At 55.9% G+C, this 20,148-nt stretch overlaps 1 protein-coding gene across 2 annotated transcripts; it reads left to right on the forward strand.

Annotated features, from left to right (window-relative positions):
- Positions 1–722: 722 nt before the first annotated feature.
- On the forward strand, positions 723–19,993 carry PLCD3 (phospholipase C delta 3). Of its 2 annotated transcripts, none has more exons than XM_064271016.1 (15): positions 723–1,003; positions 11,004–11,165; positions 11,254–11,482; positions 11,993–12,122; positions 12,979–13,207; positions 13,536–13,737; positions 13,884–14,028; positions 14,640–14,792; positions 16,497–16,643; positions 16,759–16,909; positions 17,628–17,744; positions 18,294–18,460; positions 18,620–18,685; positions 18,842–18,991; positions 19,201–19,993. In XM_064271016.1, exons 1-14 carry the CDS (start codon positions 853–855, stop codon positions 18,974–18,976), a joined length of 2,184 nt encoding a protein of 727 aa, XP_064127086.1. In that variant the 5' UTR covers positions 723–852; the 3' UTR covers positions 18,977–18,991; positions 19,201–19,993. The 2 variants fall into 2 exon arrangements, with proteins under 2 accessions (XP_064127086.1, XP_064127085.1); XM_064271015.1 differs by having other exon boundaries at positions 730–1,003; positions 18,620–18,755.
- The last annotated feature ends 155 nt before the right edge of the window (positions 19,994–20,148 follow it).

A 20,148-nucleotide genomic window follows, 5' to 3' on the forward strand; every position in this document is an offset into this window, starting at 1 on the left:
TGATGTCGCTGACACCTACGCCCATGCGGCGGCCGTCTCAGGACCATCAAGCGCCGGATGGGGTGCAGACTTGTCCAAGCCTCGAGGCCCAAAACTAATCGCTGGGGACTCTAGAACTAGTCCCACCCCATCCTCTCTAGGTTAGCCAGCTTCTAGGCTTCTACCACTGAGGGGGCGGCAGCTGGCCCGGCGCCAGGAAGGTTAATCCTATGACGTCACAGCCAGACCCTTTCTCGCCTCTCCCACTTGCAGCTCCCCTAGCCTAGGCTTTCCTGGCCCCCGAGAACCACTGGCCCAGGATAAGCAGCCCTGCCGACCCCCGCTCCCTCGATCTGGTTCCCTTCCGAGACCTCCCGGGGGTGGGCTGGGGTGGGTGGAGAGGGGCCCGGAGTCCGTATTGAGTTAGGGTCCCCGGTAAGGAGAAGGTGTCTGTGCCAGAGGGCAGCCTTGGCCCCCTCCGGCGCGCCCCCCGGAATGCGGGTTGTGACCCACGGTGGGGCCGGTATTCGAGGATCGCTCAGGGAATGGGAAGGCAGATCCCAGAGCAGGGGGCGAACGCGGAAACTCGGCGGCACGCGGAAGGCCCTCCCGGCCTGGGATCTGCGCCCCCCACCCCACCCCCGCCGCCTCGCACCGCCCAGCGCCGTCCTCGGCCCCGCCTCCTTCTCCCTGTCCCTCCCCTCGTCCCGGTCCCTCCTTCTCACTGCTCCCGACACCTCCTCCCGGCTCCCTCCCGGCGCCGCTAAGTTTCTTCATTCGGGACTGCGCGCAGAGCAGGGGCCGGGCCGGAGCCGCGTCCCCGCTTCCCTGTCCCCGCGAGCAGACCCCGGCCCGGCCCCGGACCTACGAGCCATGCTGTGCGGCCTCTGGAGGAGCCTCCGCCGCCGGCCCGACGAGCCCCCGGTGCCGGCCCAGGTCGCGGCACCAGCCGCGCTACTGCCGCAGTTCGCGCCCACTGACGGCGGGATCAAGAGGCCCGGGCTGCGGGCGCTGAAAAAGATGGGTCAGTGACAGGCACGGGCGGCCGCGGTGGGAATCGGGGTGTTCCGGGAGTCGTTCGTGGGCTTCTCAGGTTGCGTGGGGCCGTGGGAGTATGGCGAGGGGTGGAATGTCAGTGCCGTTCCAGATGGAGGTCGCGCTGCGGACAGGGGGGAGGGCAGTGGTCACCTGAGGTGCCCGGGACCAGAGCGAGGCGCCTAGGACGGTCTTTGTTTCCCACCATGAGGCGCCTGCGGGGCGTGCTGGGGCGCGAGCTGGGGCGAGGGGCGCGGATCGGGATCCCTGAAGCCGGGACTGCAGAGTGAGAGAGGCAGGCTCGGGGTGCCTCTCATCAGCCTTCACCCTCACTCTTTGCCTTCCGGGGTCTGCGGGAGTTCCGGAGCATCCCGGATTCCTGGCAGCCCCTAAAAGTTAGGGATGAGGATGGTGGGAGAGGCCGGGCCCCCGAGTCAGCCCTCCGACCCCCGGCCCCCACAGGGGCAACAGCAGCCACATAGCGTCTGAAGGACTGGTCTGACTAGTGAGAATATGGCCCTTGGAATCAGAAAGCCAGGGTGCCCATCTCTGATTTGGGAAGAGTTACCCAGGGGGGAAAGAATGTAGCTGTGACTTAACAGGCTCATGGTGGGTGGTTTACATATGTAGTGTCTTGAAACTCCTTCACCTTACTCAGAGGTGGGTGATCTAATCCCCATTTCACAGATGAGAAAACTGACTCAGAGAGGTCAAGGAATTTGTCTGTGCTCACACAGCCATAGAGGGGCTAAAGTCTGGGCAAAGTGGGACTCCTAGGGTGATTGAGTGGCTTGAATGAAGGTATGTATGTGAGATAATTTTGTACACTGTCAAGTGCCGTAAAACGGGAGTGGTGTATTGCAGCTGCTGTTGGTAGAGTTGATGAGTTAATGACAAAGAGGGGTGAGAGGGAGCAGAAGGGCAGGGCTGCCCAGGAGACTAGGTGAGTCTTGGGGCAGAACTTGAGGATCCTGACTGCCAATCTTTTTTCCCTTTGCCTATGTCCCCTGTTTGTTCTACATTCTCTCACTCATTTGGCCTACATTTACTGAACGCTTTGCCTGCCACTTACTGAGACATAAGACATGATTTCTGCCCTGCCCTCCATTCAATCATGCATACATTCAACAAACATTTATTGAGTGCCTATAGTATGCTCAGAAACCCTGATGGCATAGAGGTTAACTGCTAACCATAACGCTGGCAGTTCAAATCCACCAGGCACTCCTTGGAAACCCTATGGGGCAGTTCTACTCTGTCCTATAGGGTTACCATGAGTCGGAATCAACTCGATAGCTATGGGTTTGGTTTTGGGGTATAGTATGCTCAGCCACTGGAATTCAGCAAAGAACAAGACAGACACAGTCCTGGCCCTTCTAGAGCTGAGACACCAGCAAGGAGGTCAGACAATGAAACAAGACCGTGAAGGGAGGGGCAGGTGAGATGCTGGGGGACCTAGCATGGCTGAGGAGCCAGTGGGAGTGCAGACTACACCCCCAGAGCCTAGAGAGAGCCTGGAGTGTGGCAAAAGGGAATAGCTACCCTGGTGGGGGCCAGATCCTCATGGCCCCTCTTTGTAGAGGTATAGACTTTATCTGGGGGCAGGAGGAGCCCTGGAAAGGTCTCAGGCTGAGTGAGGCAGGCAGTGAGCTGTGACAAGCAGAGGGGCTGAGTGGGTCATAGGCAGTGGTGAAACAGGGAGACCCATAGGAGGCTGGGGAGTCATTTGGGCAAGGGCCAGTAGGGCTTGGACTTGGGTGGGTTCAGCCAAGATGAATTCAGAACAACCTAGGAGGTAGATTTGGCTGGACTCTAATCAGGGGGATCTGAAAGATGTCTTTACCCTGAGTGCCTGGGTGGGTGGCAGTGTCATTTTCTGGGCTAAGAACCAGCGGTGGTTTGAGGAGAGGAGGAGAGCCATGGTGAGTTTGAGGTGCCACCAAGACTCCCAGGGCTGGTGTTGGGGGTCAAGTCTGGACCAGAGGACAGCCCTGGGAGGCAGCCACGCAGAGCTTATGGATGTCGTAGACGGGCTGAAGGCTGTCCAGGACACCCATCTACCTCATCACTCCACACGTTTGTTAAGCCTCAGCAATGTGGTAGGGTGCTGGGCCAGGGTAGCTACTGAGATGAACAACACAAGGCCTTTCCCTCCGGGAGCACACAGTTTAGTGGGAGGAGTAGCCCAGGACTTGGCACCCATCAGCTGAGTAAGGCTGCATGGGTATCCCATCACAGTGACACTGTTAGGAACTATGTGAGTGTCAGAAGATCATATCAGCCACCCTCCCTCTCCACCATTGCCCCTTCCTGTTGAGCGACTGCATAGAGAGGAAGACAGAACGCACGGGGGGAACGCCACACTGAGTCCAGGGACAGGTAGAGATGAAGCTCAGGTGTCTGGGGCCCAGTGCCCTGTTCCGTCAGGGGCCAAGGCCCAGGCCTGCCATTGAGGTAGCTTCTGCAACTACTGTAGCTGCCACCCCTTCTGAGGTGACCCTCACTGCCAAGCCCTGCCACCGCCATCTCCACACCCCTTAGGCTAACAGAGAACAGATTTTATTTCAGATCAGGTGACTAATGGTAGGACTAAGGGTAGGGAGTGGCTCAGAGGTCAAAGGCTTGGAGGTCCCCAGGGAAAGGGGCTTTAGGGTCATACTGGGTAGGACCAGGACCAGGGGGACGGCAGTCATTTGTGGAGACTGGGGTCCTGCCCTCTCTGGCCCCCCATCCCTACCCCCAGGCTGGTCTGCTGACTTGGCCAGCCCTCAAGAAGCTTCTGGAATAGCTGAATAGTGAGAAGAGGTGCTAATGCTAGGACGTGCCAGTTCCAGCCTTCTTGATCCTCAGACACTCCTGTGGGGAAGGTGTAGTGGGAGGTGCCTCTGCTGCCTTACCTCACAGATGGGAGACCCAGGTGGAGGGGGTGAAGTAGCCTGCTCACAGCCACACGTCTGCCTGCCGCCATAGCCAGTTCTCAATGATAGCTCTTTATTGCCAGAATTAATGAATACTAATTAATGCCTGAAATCTAGTAGCTTCAGACCTCGTCTCCATTCAGGAGAAGGGATGAGAACTAAGATCGGCACAAAGCTGATTCCTATGAAGTGGAGGTCTGACGTACCTCCACCCTTCCAGTTCTTCGCCATTTCTGACACCAGCCTTCCTCCCCACGGCACTCTACTTCTCTGCTGGGTTCAATTAACTGAGGCATATCTAAGGTATGGCAGGTGCCCTGTGCGCCACTTGAAGGGAGGGGGTGCCACTGAGCAGTTTCTATTAACCATCGCCGTTCCCATCGCCAGGTGTGAGAGATCATTCAGCAAGTTACAACTGATACTTTTGGATTTGAGAGCCTCCATGGGTCAAGGCTGACTGTGATCTTGCTCTGCTGAGCGTAGAAAGAGAAGCTGAAGAAAATGATTTTGAGTTCATCATAGTCCAGCCTTCATCAGTGAAAGCAAGGAAGGTGCAGGTGCAATTTTCATGTAGTGCCATAATGTGTTAAGTAAAAAAACAATGAGCTTGACTTGTGTTTTTGAACTGATATTATGGTAAAGTTATCTAAAAGATGGGGGTCACATGGTTGGACGGGGTGAAATTTTAGTGCTTGCCATAGGCGCCGTTATTCGTAGATACGTCACTGGTTCAATAATTCATTGCAATGGCCACAGAATTCACAGACCATACTCACAGTTACGTGGTTTATTAGGGAAATAACAGGCTACAACTCAGGATCAGGATCAACTTGGAAGTAAGAGGATGCAACTCAGGAGACAGGTTACAGTTCCTCAGTCAGGACGGCTTCCAACCAAGACAGCTCTCAGCTCCTTCTCGGCCATGCCCACAGGCAGGCGGCCCTTCTCTCAGCTGTACCTGCTGCTGGCCTTTTTTTTGGCCATGCCAGCCGGCAGGGCCTTCTCTAGGCCTCTGCCCTCCTCAGGCAAGTGTTACAGCTCTTCAGCTCTATGGACAAGTGCCCAGAGGTACTCCAGTCCATCAGCAAGCCTTCTGCCCAAAGGCACTCAGCTCTTTCTTGCTCCATGAGTAGGCAAGCCCACTACAGCTGCCTTCTGTAGGTCTGCTGGCTCTCACCGCCTCTCGTACTGCTCCTGTTGTTTCTCGGTTGCTAGGCTCTGCTATGGTTGTCGCCGTTTCTTACGGTCTTCAGTGTTTTAGTTCGCTCCTGTGTCTAGGAGGTTTTCAGCACAGGGACCCAGGGTCCAAAGGGCATGCTCTGCTCCAGGCTCTTCTTGATGGTAGTGAGGTCTTCCTAAACCTCTGTGGGATTGGCCTTTATATAAGCCTACTCCTTGTCAATTTCAAGGCATGGTCCTCCTACCAGGACCACGATCAATCTCCTCAGTAGACCACAGTCACTTAATTTGCAAATTAATCGATCAATTCCCCCTCTCAAGGTCATGTAATCCTATTGGGTTGTTTTACACACCCTATTTGCATAGTAGACTGATCAGTTCCTGTAAGGTGTGTAAAATAGACCAATCATAGTACAGCCTGTGGCCTAACCAATTATTTTTGGCAGAATATAAACCCAAGGCGAGAAAGGTCATATGTAAGAGAAACCCGTTGCATGGCAACACCTTTATAGCTTGTGCCAAGTGCTTTTCACATATCATCTCATTTAATGTTCACAATCATATGTGGCCCTGCTTTAGTTCCTTCTTTATTATCATTTATCAAGCATCCAGAGTGGTGCCATTAGTCTCATTTTACAAATGAGGCTCAGAGAGGTTCAATAACACCCACGGCTCAAAGCTGGCAAGTAGCTGAGGGGAACTGAACTCAGCCAGTCTGGCCCAGAGTCTGTGCTCATACTACTACAATAAATGAATGAGCAGCTTCTGCCTCTTACTCCCCTCTCCCATAGTGGCCTTGCCAAGCTCCAGGGTGCCCTTGTAGGGTTGCCAGATAAAATACAGGGTGCCCAGTTAAACAAATAATATGGGACATACTTATACCAAAAAATTATTTGTTGTTTATCTGAAATTCAGATTTAACTGGGCGTCCTGTGTTTCATCTGGCAGCCCCATTTCTCCAGAGCCGCTATCTGCGCCTGTGCCCCCAGTGCCCCGCCCCTGCCCCTAATCCTCAGAGTACCGAGTGGGCAGAATCCTGTTCCCTTCCCTCTTCTGCCTGGACACACCACTAAGTCCAGCTGGGCAAAAGGCCTCTCCTGATGGCCTGCCCAGGATGTCTCCTGCAGGGTGAGTGGGGCTGCTGTGGGCAGGGTTGGCTGGTGGGGGGCTTCAGAGCAGCCCCCAGCCCTGTCAGACGCTTGGCCTGGGCAGCCCTGCTGGCTAAGCAAGGGCGGGTCTGGCAGGACTAAGGGGGCTGGGAGCAGCTCTGTCATGCTATGGTCCGCCTTCACCTCTCCTGCTTCTTCAGCTCTGGAAACACCCCCCCGCCCCACCACTACCACCCATTGTCCCCAGCCAGGCTGTGTGCCGGTCCTAGCCCTGCAGGGAAAGGGCCTACCACCTTCATCTCCCTGTTTCTAGCCCAGGGCCCAGGGAACCACTGCCTGCCTTTCCTTTGTTGATTCTCCAAGGAATGTTATGGACTCTGGCACTGAGCCCTCACCAGGCTCCAGCCCTGGGTGTGGCAGCCAGCAGGGATGGGGTGGGGGCACACTTGGTATGAGGTGCTGGGGCTGCCTGCTGGCCGAAGGATCAGGGTGGGAAGGAGATTGGGACCCCTTAATATTGGGTGTCCTCTCCCAGAGCCTCATGGCCCCACACACCAGGGAACGTACTCTGTCCCTCCCTCCCCTTCCTTGCTGCCTTGGCACAGGGCTGTCGCTCTTCCCTGCATGTCTCACATTCCTGCTGGAGCCCGTGTGCCTTCCTGAGCACACACTGGCTCTCACACACGATGCCTGTTTTCCTCCCCAAGCACTCATCTTCCTCCTGGCCCAGAAAACGCACGCGCGCACACACACACACACTATTGCACACATCATTCACGCACACCCTTGCTCCAGGCCAACCACTGCTTACACACTGTGCTCTCCACAGGTTACCCCTTTGCGCACACAGCACTTCCAGGCCTTCTCTGGCCTCTGTCCACCCCTGCCCCGCCCCTGCATTCATCCCTGCCCTGTGACACATGGCTGGTCCTCTCTGAGCTTCAGTGGCCCCATCTATGAGAAGGGTGGGACTGGGGGCCTTGGAGCTGGACTTGCCCTTCCCCAGGGCCCCTCCCACCTCTGACATGAGGCAGTTTCCTGCCCCAGCCTGGACCACCCAGGCAGAACTGCTCAGGCCCCAGACCACACTCAACAAATAGCCCAGGTGGTTGGAAAGCTCTGCAGCCTACCCATCCCTGACCACCTTGAAGCCCCTCTCTGGGGGCTGAGATAAGCAGGCTGCTCAGGGAATGTGTGTGGGCCCCAGGCGACAAGACTGGATGGGGCAGGAGATGCCACAGTCCTGGCCTGGAGAAGGACCCAGCCAGAGGGCATGGGGCTGAGGAGGACAGATGTATCAGATACCCAGTCCCTCTTCTCTTTTGGGGCACTGACTCACTTCCTCAGAGCCCTGCCTCAGTTTCCTTCTTTATTATCATTTATTGAGCATCCACAGTGGGCCAGGCCCTAAACTGAGTGCTCTGTGTACTGAATGTAGCTCATTCTAGCCACTCACTGGCCCTTTGGAGTCAGACTCCTGATTCCTGATGAGCCCCAGCTGCACCACTTACCAGTCGGGTACCCCTGGACAAGTCAGTTAGATGCTCTGTGCCTCTTCTTTCTCATCTGTACAATGGGACAATAAGAGCATCCTTTGGGCTGTGGTAAGGTTACACAGGACTTTCGCCGCTCAGTACATGTTCACTACCATCTTCACTGCTATTATGTCAGGATCGTTCCCCCACCCAGTCAGTGGACGGTGGCCATGGGCTCTGGCCCAGCTCAGCTCCAGGATTAAGGTAGTAGTACTTGGACAGATAGAAACACACAGAAGCCATAGGAGGAGGGTGGCGTGTGCGCCTGCTCAGAGCAGGTAGGAATGTGGTCGAGGGTTTAGACAGGCAGGACCTGTAAATGTTCACCGGGTGGCTGGCAGGGAGCCAGGCCCTCCTGGCGTCACTGTCCCACCCTCTTTGCTCTGTGGGTCCCGCCCTTTCTGTCTGACGCCCCAGTCTCCGCACTCCCCCAGAGTTCAGAAACTGTGCGCAATGGGGAAAAAGAGGCATCCACCAGGGACCCAGCCCCTGGCCCAGCCGGCCCTACACCCTCATTCTGTTTTGCTTTTCCATGGTATGTGTGGTTTGCAGGCAGAGTGATCCAGGGGCCAGTGCCAGCTGGGCAGGCTGTAATGCCACCCCTACCCCCAACAGGCCTCTAGGGAGCCGGGGCTGGGGGCCAGGAGCAGGGGCTCCCTCCATGTGGGAACCTGCCCCAGCGAAAGACCAGAGCTTAGGCGGCCTCTCTCGCTGGCCTGTTTGTAGATGACTCTGGACAAAGCAGGCCCTTAGTGACTCACCTCTATTTCCGGCCTTAGTCATTCACCACCACCCCCAGCCCCCGCCACCACAACGCTTGGCACCGGAGGGCTGTGGGATGACCCGGTCAGGGGAGGTGGCCCTGGCTGCAGAACGCAGCCTGGTTGTCATGGCAACAAGTGGTCCCCTTCCCACCGCTGCGTGGGTGGACGAGGGGCAGGCACAGTCATGGTGGTACTGACTGCTTACTCCGACCCATTATTTTTCAGACTACAAGGATTCAGAGGTTGCCCAGATAGGGGCAGAGGGTGGGGGGGGGGGATTGAGGGTCTGGTGAGCCCCTTGGCCTGGGCATGTCTCACTCATCCAGCTCTTTGAAAAAAAGAGGGTTCCACCTCTCCTTCCTGGCCAGGGAGCACTGAGTGGGCACTGACTCTTCCAGAGGGCCACAGTCCAGACCTTTAGAAACTCCTTGGACCCAACAGACCCACAGGCTGCCCAAGGGGCATTGGTCTTGCCTCTGAAACCTTGGTTCTCAACCATGGTTGCCCTCCAAGTCATACGTAGGTTCTTAAAAGTACTTGCTGGGTGAGAATCTCCACCATCGGGTTCGCAACTTCTCCCCAAGGATTCCAATGAACAGCCAGGGTTGAGAAACCCTGACCCAAGGCCTCTGACCTGAACTTGGGACAGGTGAGAGCAGGGCTGGAAGGAGAATGTCCATCCATCCACCTTTCCCTTCAATAAACATTTGCTGGGAGCCTGGCTCATCTGTGCCCTCAGGCTCATTAAAGTCCACTGAAATGACAATGAGTGGTTGTTTTATTGTTTGTGTTTTAGTAAAAAGTGTTGGTGGTCAGGGAAGGAGAACTTCCTTACATTTGAGGACAAACCAAAGAAGGGTTCGTGGAGGAGGTGGTATCTGAGCTGGTCCTTAAAGGATGTGAGTGTGAGAAAAAGGAGGAGAGCAGAGGGATCTTATGAGAGAGTGCCTGGGAAAGGCTGGGGTCTTGAGTCCCTGGGTCAGCTTGTAATGGGGGGGGGAGAGGCTCTCAGGGGAACTGACCTACTGTTGTTTAGTTTGGCCCACACAGCGTTGTTGTGTGGGTTTTTTTCCCCCCAATATGATTTAGTGGCCAACATTGAAAAATCTGGAGATTTCACATTCAGATCCAGATTCCAGTTGCCTGGAAACACTGCCCCCTCCTTCCAAAGGGCGTGGACTGTCCAGTTTGCCTGGTTCCCACCTCTTCCATTGCTCGTGACCTCTGCTGAGGTGAATTGGAGCCCCGGGAAGCTTTTGGGCAGGGTGTGGTATGACCAGGGCTGGGCAGCATGTTTGAGGGGCTAGAGGAAGGAGACAGTAAGTGTTGGTCACAGTAGAAACCTCCAAATCTCTACCGGATTTTGGATTTTGCAGCAGGTAGTACTTTTACCAATGGAGAGCAGGAAGCCTAGGGCCGTCACAGATTAGTGCCACTGAGGCCACACAACTGGGAAGTGACAGATTAGAACTTGATGCTCCAGACCTCTGAATTTAAATTCTGCTCTTCCTTACAGCCCTCTGCCCAGGGTGGTAACAGGTGTGGGGGAGAGAGGAAGATAGTGGCAGGAGAAGAGTTCAGTGGAGTGCCTTAGGGCAAAGATGGCAGAGCCTGACATTGGAGGTTTGAAGCCTGCTTCCACCACTTCCTAGCTGTGGGATTCTGGCCAGTTACTTAAGTTTCTCTGTGCCTCAGTTTCCTTGTGGCTTTGCAAGCATTTGGTCCTATTAAGGAAGGTGGTAACACTGGCTGGAGAGTGTATGTGGGCTGGTGGTGTGTGTGTGAGTGTGGCAGTGGCTGGGCAAGGGGAAAGGCCAAATGTCACAGGAGACCATCCTTCTAGCAGGGCCCCACCAAGGACACCTGGAGATCAGCCAAAGGCCGACCAAGGCAGGCTGGTCCTCAAGACCCTGGCCTGTGACTTTGCAGCCAGAGTGACCTCTGCTGTTCTCCCTTTTGTTTGGGAAAGGAGAAGCCAGGAGCTTGGGTTGCAGCAAGAGGGATTTAGGTTAGATAGTGAAAGGGCCTTCCTGATGGTCAAGATTTCACATCAAGGGAAAGGGTTGTTGGTGGCAGATTCTGGGCTTGAATGCTGGAGGCTGGGATCCGGGATGTGGCAGAAAGGGTGACTTTTATTGGGGTTTGAGTTTCAGGCTCTGTCTGAGGAGTTTCTTTACTCCGGGGTATTCCAAAGGTGGCTACTTGGCAGAGAGGAGGGAGGGCCTGTTACAGGCACCAGTTCCAAGGGAGTCTGGCGGGGGGCGGTGGGGGGGGGGCGACACACCATGCAGGGGTGTAAAGCCAAACCCAGTACTGGGGGCTTGTTACAATAAGCAGAGGTCTGTGAGGGGCAGGGACTGAAGGCCTGGGTTTGGAGAGGCTCAGGGAGGGAAGTCCGCAGCTCCCAGCTGGGAAGGGAACCTCCAGGTGGGGTTGGGTCTGCGAGAGCCAAGCCCCGATGCCCGCTGCTCTCTCGCCCTGCAGGCCTCACGGAGGACGAGGACGTGCGCGCCATGCTGCGGGGCTCTCGGCTCCGCAAGGTCCGCTCGCGGACGTGGCACAAGGAGCGGCTGTACCGGCTGCAGGAGGACTGCCTGAGCGTGTGGTTCCAGCGGCGTATCCCGCGCGCACCGTCACAGCACATCTGTGAGCCAGGGCCGAGCGGGCGCCCGGTGGGGACAGCGCCGGCCGGACCGCCGCCCTGACCGGCCCTCGTGTCCCCGTCCCTCCCCAGTCTTCGTGCAGCACATCGAGGCCGTCCGCGAAGGCCACCAGTCCGAGGGTCTGCGACGCTTCGGCGGCGCCTTCGCGCCCGAGCGCTGCCTCACCATCGCTTTCAAGGGCCGCCGCAAGAACCTGGACCTGGTGGCGCCCACGGCCGAGGAGGCTCAGCGCTGGGTGCGCGGCCTGGCCAAGCTGCGCGCGCGCCTCGACGCCATGAGCCAACGCGAGCGGCTCGACCAATATCCTATCCGCCCGCCAGGGGGCCGGGGAAGGGGCAGAGGGAACGGGGTTGGGGGAGGTGGGAAGAAGGGTGAGGGGAGGGCCGTGCTCACAGGGCGTTCCCAGGGAGGGAGGCTGGGAGGGAGGACCCCTAGTCTGAGGGCAGGGATGAGGGCCACTCTCAGGGAGCTCACTGAGCCTCTTCCGAACTGAGGGCTGAGGCAAGTGCCCTTGCCTTGCCTGAGTTCCCAGTTGGAGGGGAGCCTCAGCTCCTTCGGAGTGTACCAGTGATCCCTGAAGGTGGAGACGCGACCTCCTGTCTTTTGGGAGCTCCAGTCCCACTGAGGAGACACGCCGGCTGTCCTCAGGGAGTCCACAGGTTGCGGGGAAAATATAGCCCCTAAATTGGAGAGCCTTTTTTTAATACTCAGGGGGCATCCAAACCAAGGTGGTGGTGACTTACCTGTCTGTGACCTGTCAGCTGAGGGCAGGTGCCCAGTCTGTTCCTTGTATTTCCTGAGCACCCACACTTGGATCCACTTCTACCTGCACCGGGCAGACTCTAACCAGGACAGTAAGATGAGCTTCAAGGAGATCAAGAGCCTGCTCAGAATGGTCAACGTGGACATGAATGACATGTACGCCTACCACCTCTTCAAGGTGGGCTGCCTGCCTTGAACCCTGGCCCCCACCCCCCGTTACCACTCTGCCCTCCTGCAGCTGCCATCTGAATCATCAGCGTCCAGCCCCCTCAGCTTTTGTGTGGGGAGTGGCCTTTCCCTACAGAAAGGCAACATCTGGGCCTAGTTATCCTTTTACCCTCCCCTGAGGCCACTGGGCCAGGACTGGATTGGGGGTGCTGGCCCAGAACTTCTTTCCTCACCCTCCGGCAGAGTCCAAGGGTAGGGAGGATCTCTGCACCGCCCCATCCTCCCTCTCTCCAAAGTGAGCAACATAGCTGCTGTGTTATTTGTCTATTTTTTTTTTTTATGGGCACTTTCTGCACATGTGACCACCTAGGGCTTGTACACAGGAGCACAGCACACCCCACACATCGGACCACAGGGACACATGGCAGACACCTGTGCCATTGGATGTTGAGTCTGAGCTGTCTGTGACACTCATGGTGCCCACCTGTACACTTGGCAACAGGTGCATGTGGACTGCTCCATGAATTCTTACTTCCTCGTTGCTCACTGACTGTGGGTGTGAGGATAGTAATGTGTACACACAGGAGGGGAGGTTGGGCCACCATTTTTCCTCCCACATCTTGATTCTTGGGGTAGGTCATGGTACAGTAGAGGGACAGACACTGAACCCAAGAGACTGGCCTTAAAGGTTTGCCATTCACACCGGTGAAAGCTTGAATGAGACCCTGGGCCTCACTAGCTCTCAGTTTCTCCACCTGTGAAGTGGGGACACCTGCCTTCCCAGCTGTTGTAGACAATGTACATGTCAGTGTGGGCCAGGTTTGCCAGGGTGCCCCCTCCCCTGAGCCTTTGCCCTTGTCCCCCAGGAGTGTGACCACTCCAACAATGAGAAGCTGGAAGAGACTGAGATAGAGGAGTTTCTGCGGCGGCTGCTGAAACGCCCTGAGTTGGAGGAGATCTTCCATCGGTACTCGGGCGAAGACCGCGTGCTGAGTGCCCCTGAGCTGTTAGAGTTCCTGGAGGACCAGGGTGAGGACGACGCCACACTGACCCGCGCCCAGCAGCTCATCCAGACCTATGAGCTCAACGAGACAGGTAGGGGTCTGATGAGATGGGGTTGGATCAACACAAGTAGGGTTTGGCCTCTGACAAGTCTGCCTTCCCAGCTAAGTGGGCTCCGCCATTACTGGCTGTGGATGCCATCTCAGGCAAATTACCTCACCTCTTAGAAACTCAGCTTCTGCGTCTGTAAAATGGCATGATAATGGACGTCTCTCAGAGGGGTGGGTTGAAGATTAAATTACATAATTTGTGTAGAGTCCAATCAGTCGATGGGTGTTCATTATTACTAAATTGCGGGCATTTTGGACCAGACATAGGGTCCCCCGTGTGGCTTGATGCTCTCTATTTCCCCTTCCTGTAGCCAAGCAGCATGAGCTGATGATGCTGGATGGCTTCATGATGTACCTGCTGTCGCCCGAAGGGGCTGCCCTGGACCCGGCCCATACGCACGTGTTCCAGGACATGGACCAACCCCTTACCCACTACTTCATCTCCTCCTCCCACAATACTTACCTGACTGACTCTCAGATTGGGGGGCCCAGCAGCACCGAGGCCTACATTAGGTATTGTAGGGAGGATGGTGGTGGGGGTGGTGATGAACACACCTTGACTCCCACCATAGGCTCCCTGGGGCCTGCCCAGCTTGGTCTGCCACCTCTGCCCAGTGGCACCCACACAATGCCTCAGCTGTCCGTCTATCCACCTGCAGGGCCTTTGCCCAGGGATGCCGCTGTGTGGAGCTAGACTGCTGGGAGGGCCCAGGAGGGGAACCCATCATCTACCACGGCCACACACTTACCTCCAAGATCCTCTTCCGTGACGTAGTCCAAGCCGTGCATGACCATGCCTTCACGGTGAGCCCCTGGGGCCCTCCCAGCAACCGCCTGGCCAGAGAATAACTCACCAAGTGCTGCTGGGACAGTTGGCCAGTAGAGTATAATAAAGCCAGGCGAGATGCTCTCATTTCCACCCTTATTTTTAGTAAATGTAATAAAATTTCTAGAAGAAAGCCTTGGGGTAGGGAAGAACATTTTAATCCTGACCCCTAAAGAATAAGCCATAAAAGAGAAGCTCAACGGTGGTGTCTATACAAGCATTGCAACTTTTGTCAAGCTATATAAATCTTAACCATCAACAAATGATAGGCTGGGGGAAAAAGTTTGCAACATAAACTATATGGTCAATGTCATTAACGTATAAAGAGCATTTATTTAAAAAAAAAAAAAATCATTCCTGCAGCCACCTCAGCCTCCTAGACAGTCCACCCCATCCCTGAGGTCCCAGATCAGACTTCTGCCCCTGGGACTATACACTGGTCCCAATGTGTGACCCAGATCCCTCCGACTCTCAGTCTCCCCCACAGCGGGGCCCCCAGAGCCCTGCCTTTTCCCTCCTGTCCTGAGGGGGCAGGAGGGTACTGTGGGAGGAGTGAGTGGCTCTGAGCTGCTTCCTCTCCCCCATATAGCTGTCCCCATACCCTGTCATCTTGTCCCTCGAGAACCACTGTGGGCTGGAGCAGCAAGCTGCCATGGCCCGCCACCTCCGCACCATCCTGGGGGACATGCTGGTGACACAGGCACTGGACTCCCAGAATCCTGAGGCGCTGCCATCTCCGGAGGTGATACTCCCAGGCCCCAACCTGGATGGGGGGAGGGTCTGGCTAGGGTCTACCCCCCACCAGTCCCGCTCATGCCACCTCCCTGGCTCAGGGCCCCTCACCTCTTTCCACCTTAACTTTCCAGTCCCCTTCCCCCTGCTCCTCCATTCATCTGACATCTACTACCCCATGGTCCTGTCACTCCTGTCTTCTGTCTGTTCTTGGCCCATTAACCCTTCTTACCTGGCATTCGAGGCCTCCCATGACTTGGCCCTGCCTTCTTGCTCCCTCCTTGCCCGCAGAGTTCCTGCAAGCTCAGCCTTTCCACCTTGAAGGCCTTGGTTGACGCTGTCTTTTCCACTTGGCACTGCTTTCCCAGCCATCTGCATTTGCCAAATACCAGCTGCTTGAAATTCTAGTTCAGCTTAAACCATCTCTTCCAGAGCCTTATAAATGTCCCTAGACCTCTGGCCAGAGGTGGTCCTTCCTCCCTTCCTCCCAAAACCCCAGAGCATTTTATCTACCCTCTCAGGATAGTTATCCTTTTCTGGCTCCTTAAGAAAACTCTACTCCTCCTTGGAATTTTTCCCAATCCCAAATATGCAGGGAATGTTGATTCACCTTTATTGTGTGTGTGATTTTTGTTATTAGTACAAAAATAACATTGTTGTTAGCTGCTATTGACTCATGGTGACCCCAGGTACAACGGGATCGGGTGTTGTGATCCACAGAGTTTTCACTGGCTGATTTTTTGAAAGTAGATTACCAGGCTTTCTTCCTTGTTTGTCTTAGTCTGGAAGCTCTCCTGAAACCTGTTCAGCATCAGAGCATACATATGGTTAAAAAAAAATTTGAGCTGTACAAAAGGGTATACAATGAAAAGCGGGTTTTCCTCTACTCTGTCATAGTTCACAAGAAGTAACCATCTTCAACAGTTTGTGTGTCCTTCCAGAACTTTCCCATGCACATAAACCTACATATGTGATTGTGTTGTTTTTAAATGTTGCACAAAAAGGACCATGCACTAATGGTCTGACGGAGACTAGAAGGACCCCGGAGGTCATGGTCCCCAGACCTTCTGTTAGGCCAAGACTGTAACCATTCCCAAAGCCAACTCTTCAGACAGGGATTGGACTGGACTGTAAGATAGAAAATGATACTGGTGAGGAATGAGCTTCTTGGCTTAAGCAGACACATGGGACTATCTGGGCAGCTCCTGTCTGGAAGGGAGATGAGAGAGCAGAGGGGGTCAGAAGCTGGCCAAATGGACATGAAAATAGAGAGCGGAGGGAAGGAGTGTGCTGTCTCACTAGGGGGAGAGCAACTAGGAGTATATAGAAATTTTTGTATGAGAGATTGACTTGATTTGTAAACTTTCACTTAAAGAACAATAAAAATTAAAAAAAAAAAGGACCATGCACTTACATGTTGTGCACTTATTTTTCATGTAAGAATTTTTCTAAAGAAGGCTTCTTCTCTTGCAATCCTGAGCTGCCTTATCTTTTTAATGGCTGCGTAGTATTCTGATATATAGAGGAAGGAGACCTTATTAGCCAGGGGGCATGTAGGTTGTGTCCCATTTTGTCCTATTGGAAACATGCTTCATCTTTGTGTCTCTGCTTCTGCCCTGCACCCCAAGCCACCCCCTCACACAGGTTGAATGACTGATAACTGGCTGACACAGGGGGTCACGAGGGCCTAATCCTTCCATCCTGGCCCTTACAGCAACTGAAGGGCCGGGTCCTGGTGAAGGGGAAGAAGCTGCCGGCTGCTCGGAGCGAAGATGGCCGAATTTTATCATACAGGGAGGAGGAGGAGGAAGAGGAGGAAGAGGAAGAAGAGGAGGCGGAGGCTGCAGAGCAGAGGCGGTGGGTAAGTGAGCCTGGTAGGGCCAGCCTCCCTCCCCTGGGGTGTGACAGGGGGACATGGGGGAGAAGAGAACTAGGCCACTGGGGCCAGCAGACCCCGGCTGAGGCTCTTCTTGCAGGCCAAGCAGATCTCCCCAGAGCTGTCGGCCCTGGTCGTATACTGCTGCGCCACCCGCCTGCAGACCTTGCGCCCGGCCCCTGCGCCGGCCCAGCCCTGCCAGGTCAGCTCCCTCAGCGAGCGCAAGGCTAAGAAGTTCATCCGAGAGGCAGGTAGGAGTGGGGCACTGGGCGCAGGGCACTCTGCGAGTGGGCGGGGAGAGGTGGCCTGAAGTTGGTCTGGGAAGGAGGTTGAGAGGGCTTTGAGGAGGGAGCAGTCAAGCAGTCGGGAGGACCCCAGAAAGTGGCTCGGGGAATGAGTGCCCACCCCGTGCCAGCACCATGCCAGGTGTTGATAGAGGGAAGAGGACACAGGAATGGGAGGGCTGCTGTCTACCTGCGTGGCTCACAGCCTCGTGGTGGTGCCGGAAATAGCCAGATAATAGCAGTAGTGGGTGACCAGGGCTAGATTCCTGGAGCAGGTGATGATGCCTGAGCTGAAGGATGTGTAGGAAGTGGTGAGGTGGGGGGAAGGATTTCTAAGCAGGAAATCGGGAGGAACAGGTTGTACTGAGGCCTGGAGGCATGTGGTTGGAGGGTGGTGTGGGTGGAACGGGTGGAGGATGACTGGGGTGCCAGCCCGGGGCCAGGTGGATGATGCGTGAGTCAAGAATGGTGGAATTTGTGTGGCTGCAGCATGTCCCTGTCCCTCTCTGGACTCAGCAGCTTCCTCCTTGAGGCCTCCTCCCCACCCTGGGGCTCTAAGGTCAGAAGAGAGAGAGGCCTGGGGTCCGGGAGGAGGAGCAGGAGGAGGGGAAGTAACAGGGCCTGGCACTCCTCGGTGAGGGATACCCTAGGGGCTGTCACAGCACCCCCCCCCACCCCCCACCAGGGAACAGCTTTGTCAGGCACAATACTCTGCAGCTGACCCGCATCTACCCACTGGGGCTTCGGATGAACTCGGCCAACTACAGCCCCCAGGAAATGTGGAACTCGGGCTGTCAGCTGGGTGAGTGCCACAGCAGGAGCTGGGCCGCCAGGTGACCCCTGAAGAGCCGTGGGAGGCTCCAGCAGAGATGGGGCTACATAACTTTCCAGAAGGCAACAAAAACTTATTTTGTGGATAATAATTATTTGAAAGAGCAATCAGCAATGTATGTGGGGAAACAAATCTCACCTGTTAGTTCCTGACAGCATGAAAGTCACATTTTTTATGAAGGTAGAAGCTAAAAACCTCCACTCCCATGTGCCCCTCCCAACATACACACACACACCCGAGAGTCCCACCATATCACAGTGATGAGGGCAGGCCTGGGCACTGGCCGAAGGAGGGGAGTATGTTGTCCTTGGGGCCTGGCCCTGAGGGTGGGGGCCCCACCAGCCCTTCCCTTAAGAGCCCCTCCCCACCCTCACCCTTGGGCCTTGGATACCAGGGATGAGGTACTGGTGACAGTGGGGGCTGGGTCCTCTGGCTGTCATGAGTCCCCCCACCCCAACCCCCTGAAACTGAACAGTGAGGAGGGGGCCACTAAAGTCCCTGACCGTGCTGTGTCCCCAGTGGCCCTGAACTTCCAGACGCCAGGCTACGAGATGGACCTCAATGCTGGGCGCTTCCTCGTCAATGGGCAGTGTGGCTATGTTCTGAAACCTGCCTGCTTACGGCAACCTGACACGACTTTTGACCCTGAGTGCCCTGGGCCCCCCAGAACCACACTCACCATCCAGGTCAGCAGGCTGGGCCAAGCCCCACCCTGGGTCTGAGCTATCCGGGAGAGGTGAAGGAAGACACTGAGGCAGAATGGGTGTGGTAGGCGGGAGTTGGGGTCTGTGTGTGGGCAGGGCAGCCAGAGCTCAGGCTGACGCGCACCCTTCGTTCCTGCCCAGGTGCTGACCGCACAGCAGCTGCCCAAGCTGAACGCTGAGAAGCCCAACTCCATCGTGGACCCCCTGGTACGCATTGAGATCCACGGGGTGCCGGCAGACTGTGCGCGCAAGGAGACTGACTATGTGCTCAACAATGGTGGGTGGGCCTGGCTGGGTGAGCATGGGGGAAGTGCAGGGTGGGCCCTGGGGGCCACGGGGCTCTGACCACTGCTTGTGCCCTAGGCTTCAATCCGCATTGGGGGCAGACCCTGCAGTTCCAGTTGCGGGCTCCGGAGCTGGTGCTGGTCCGGTTCGTGGTGGAGGACTATGACACCACCTCCCCCAATGACTTTGTGGGCCAGTTTACACTGCCTCTGAACAGCCTGAAGCAAGGTTGGTGGGGGTGGTGGGAGGTAAGGATGGAAAGGGATGGGGCCTGGGCCGCAGACCCTGACCACTTTTGTGCCAGGTACTTCTGAGAGAACCTGAGGTAGGTCTGAGCTAGAGTCAAGCACCGGGGTAGAATGTGGTTTGAGCCCTGCACAGCCTGGCCCTGCAGGGTGGTAAGCAGTGAACCTGACCCCTGACTGCCCACCCCACAGGGTACCGCCACATCCACCTGCTTTCCAAGGATGGGGCCTCACTCTCACCAGCCACGCTCTTCGTCCACATTCGGATCCAGCGCTCCTGAGGCCTGGACTGACCCACCCTGGGGTTCTGCCGGTGCAAGTCTGGTCCCAGGGCAGAGACCCTCTGCCCCCTGGAGTAAAGAGGCAGTGGGAGTAGCAGAGTCTCCAGCCACTCACTGGACTTTGACTCAACTGGATGCTGAGGGCTGCCTCAGCCCCTCCTTTGAGAACAGGGGTTGATCTTTACCCGACGAGTTGCTGATGGGACTTGTGCGCACCAACCCCTGGGGCCTTGGATGGCCCCAGCTCCTCTGGTTCTCATGCACCTTCCTCATTATGGCTTATGAAGAGCCAGTCCTGTTACTGCCAGGAGACTTGGGGACCAAAGCGCGACTGAGCCTTCAGTTCCTCTCTGCCCTCCAACTGGGCCACCCCAGCCTCCTTCCCTTCCCCCAAAGGAGTCCAGCCACCCACCACTCTCCCTGAACTTTAGCCACCCCTTCCTTTCCCCACCAGGCCTTCCTGGTTTCCTCCCTCACCAAGCTCCTGAACCTGATCTCCATCCCTTCTTAGAGTAAGAAGAGTGCTGAGGCTCACAGCTCTGAGGAAACCTAGTACCAAAAAAAAAAACCAACCCGTTGCCGTTGAATCAGTTTTGACTCATAGCGACCCTAGTAGCAGGTTTTAACTTGTGTCATAAAAGAGTCCTTGAGGACAGTAGAATAAGGCAATGTATTTTAAAAAATAAAGCAGCAAATTAATTTTATACCTTCCACTCCCCTAAGCACCTCTATGACACCACAAGCCCTGGGAAGAGGACTGGGCTGGAAGGAGAGTCCCTGGGTCCTCGTGCCCCAGCAGGACTTGCATTTTCTAAGGGGTGGGGGCTGGAGGAGATGCCACAGCTCAAAATAGCCCACC

This window comes from Loxodonta africana, chromosome 18, assembly GCF_030014295.1.
Source record: "Loxodonta africana isolate mLoxAfr1 chromosome 18, mLoxAfr1.hap2, whole genome shotgun sequence".
Taxonomy (NCBI): Eukaryota; Metazoa; Chordata; class Mammalia; order Proboscidea; family Elephantidae; genus Loxodonta; species Loxodonta africana.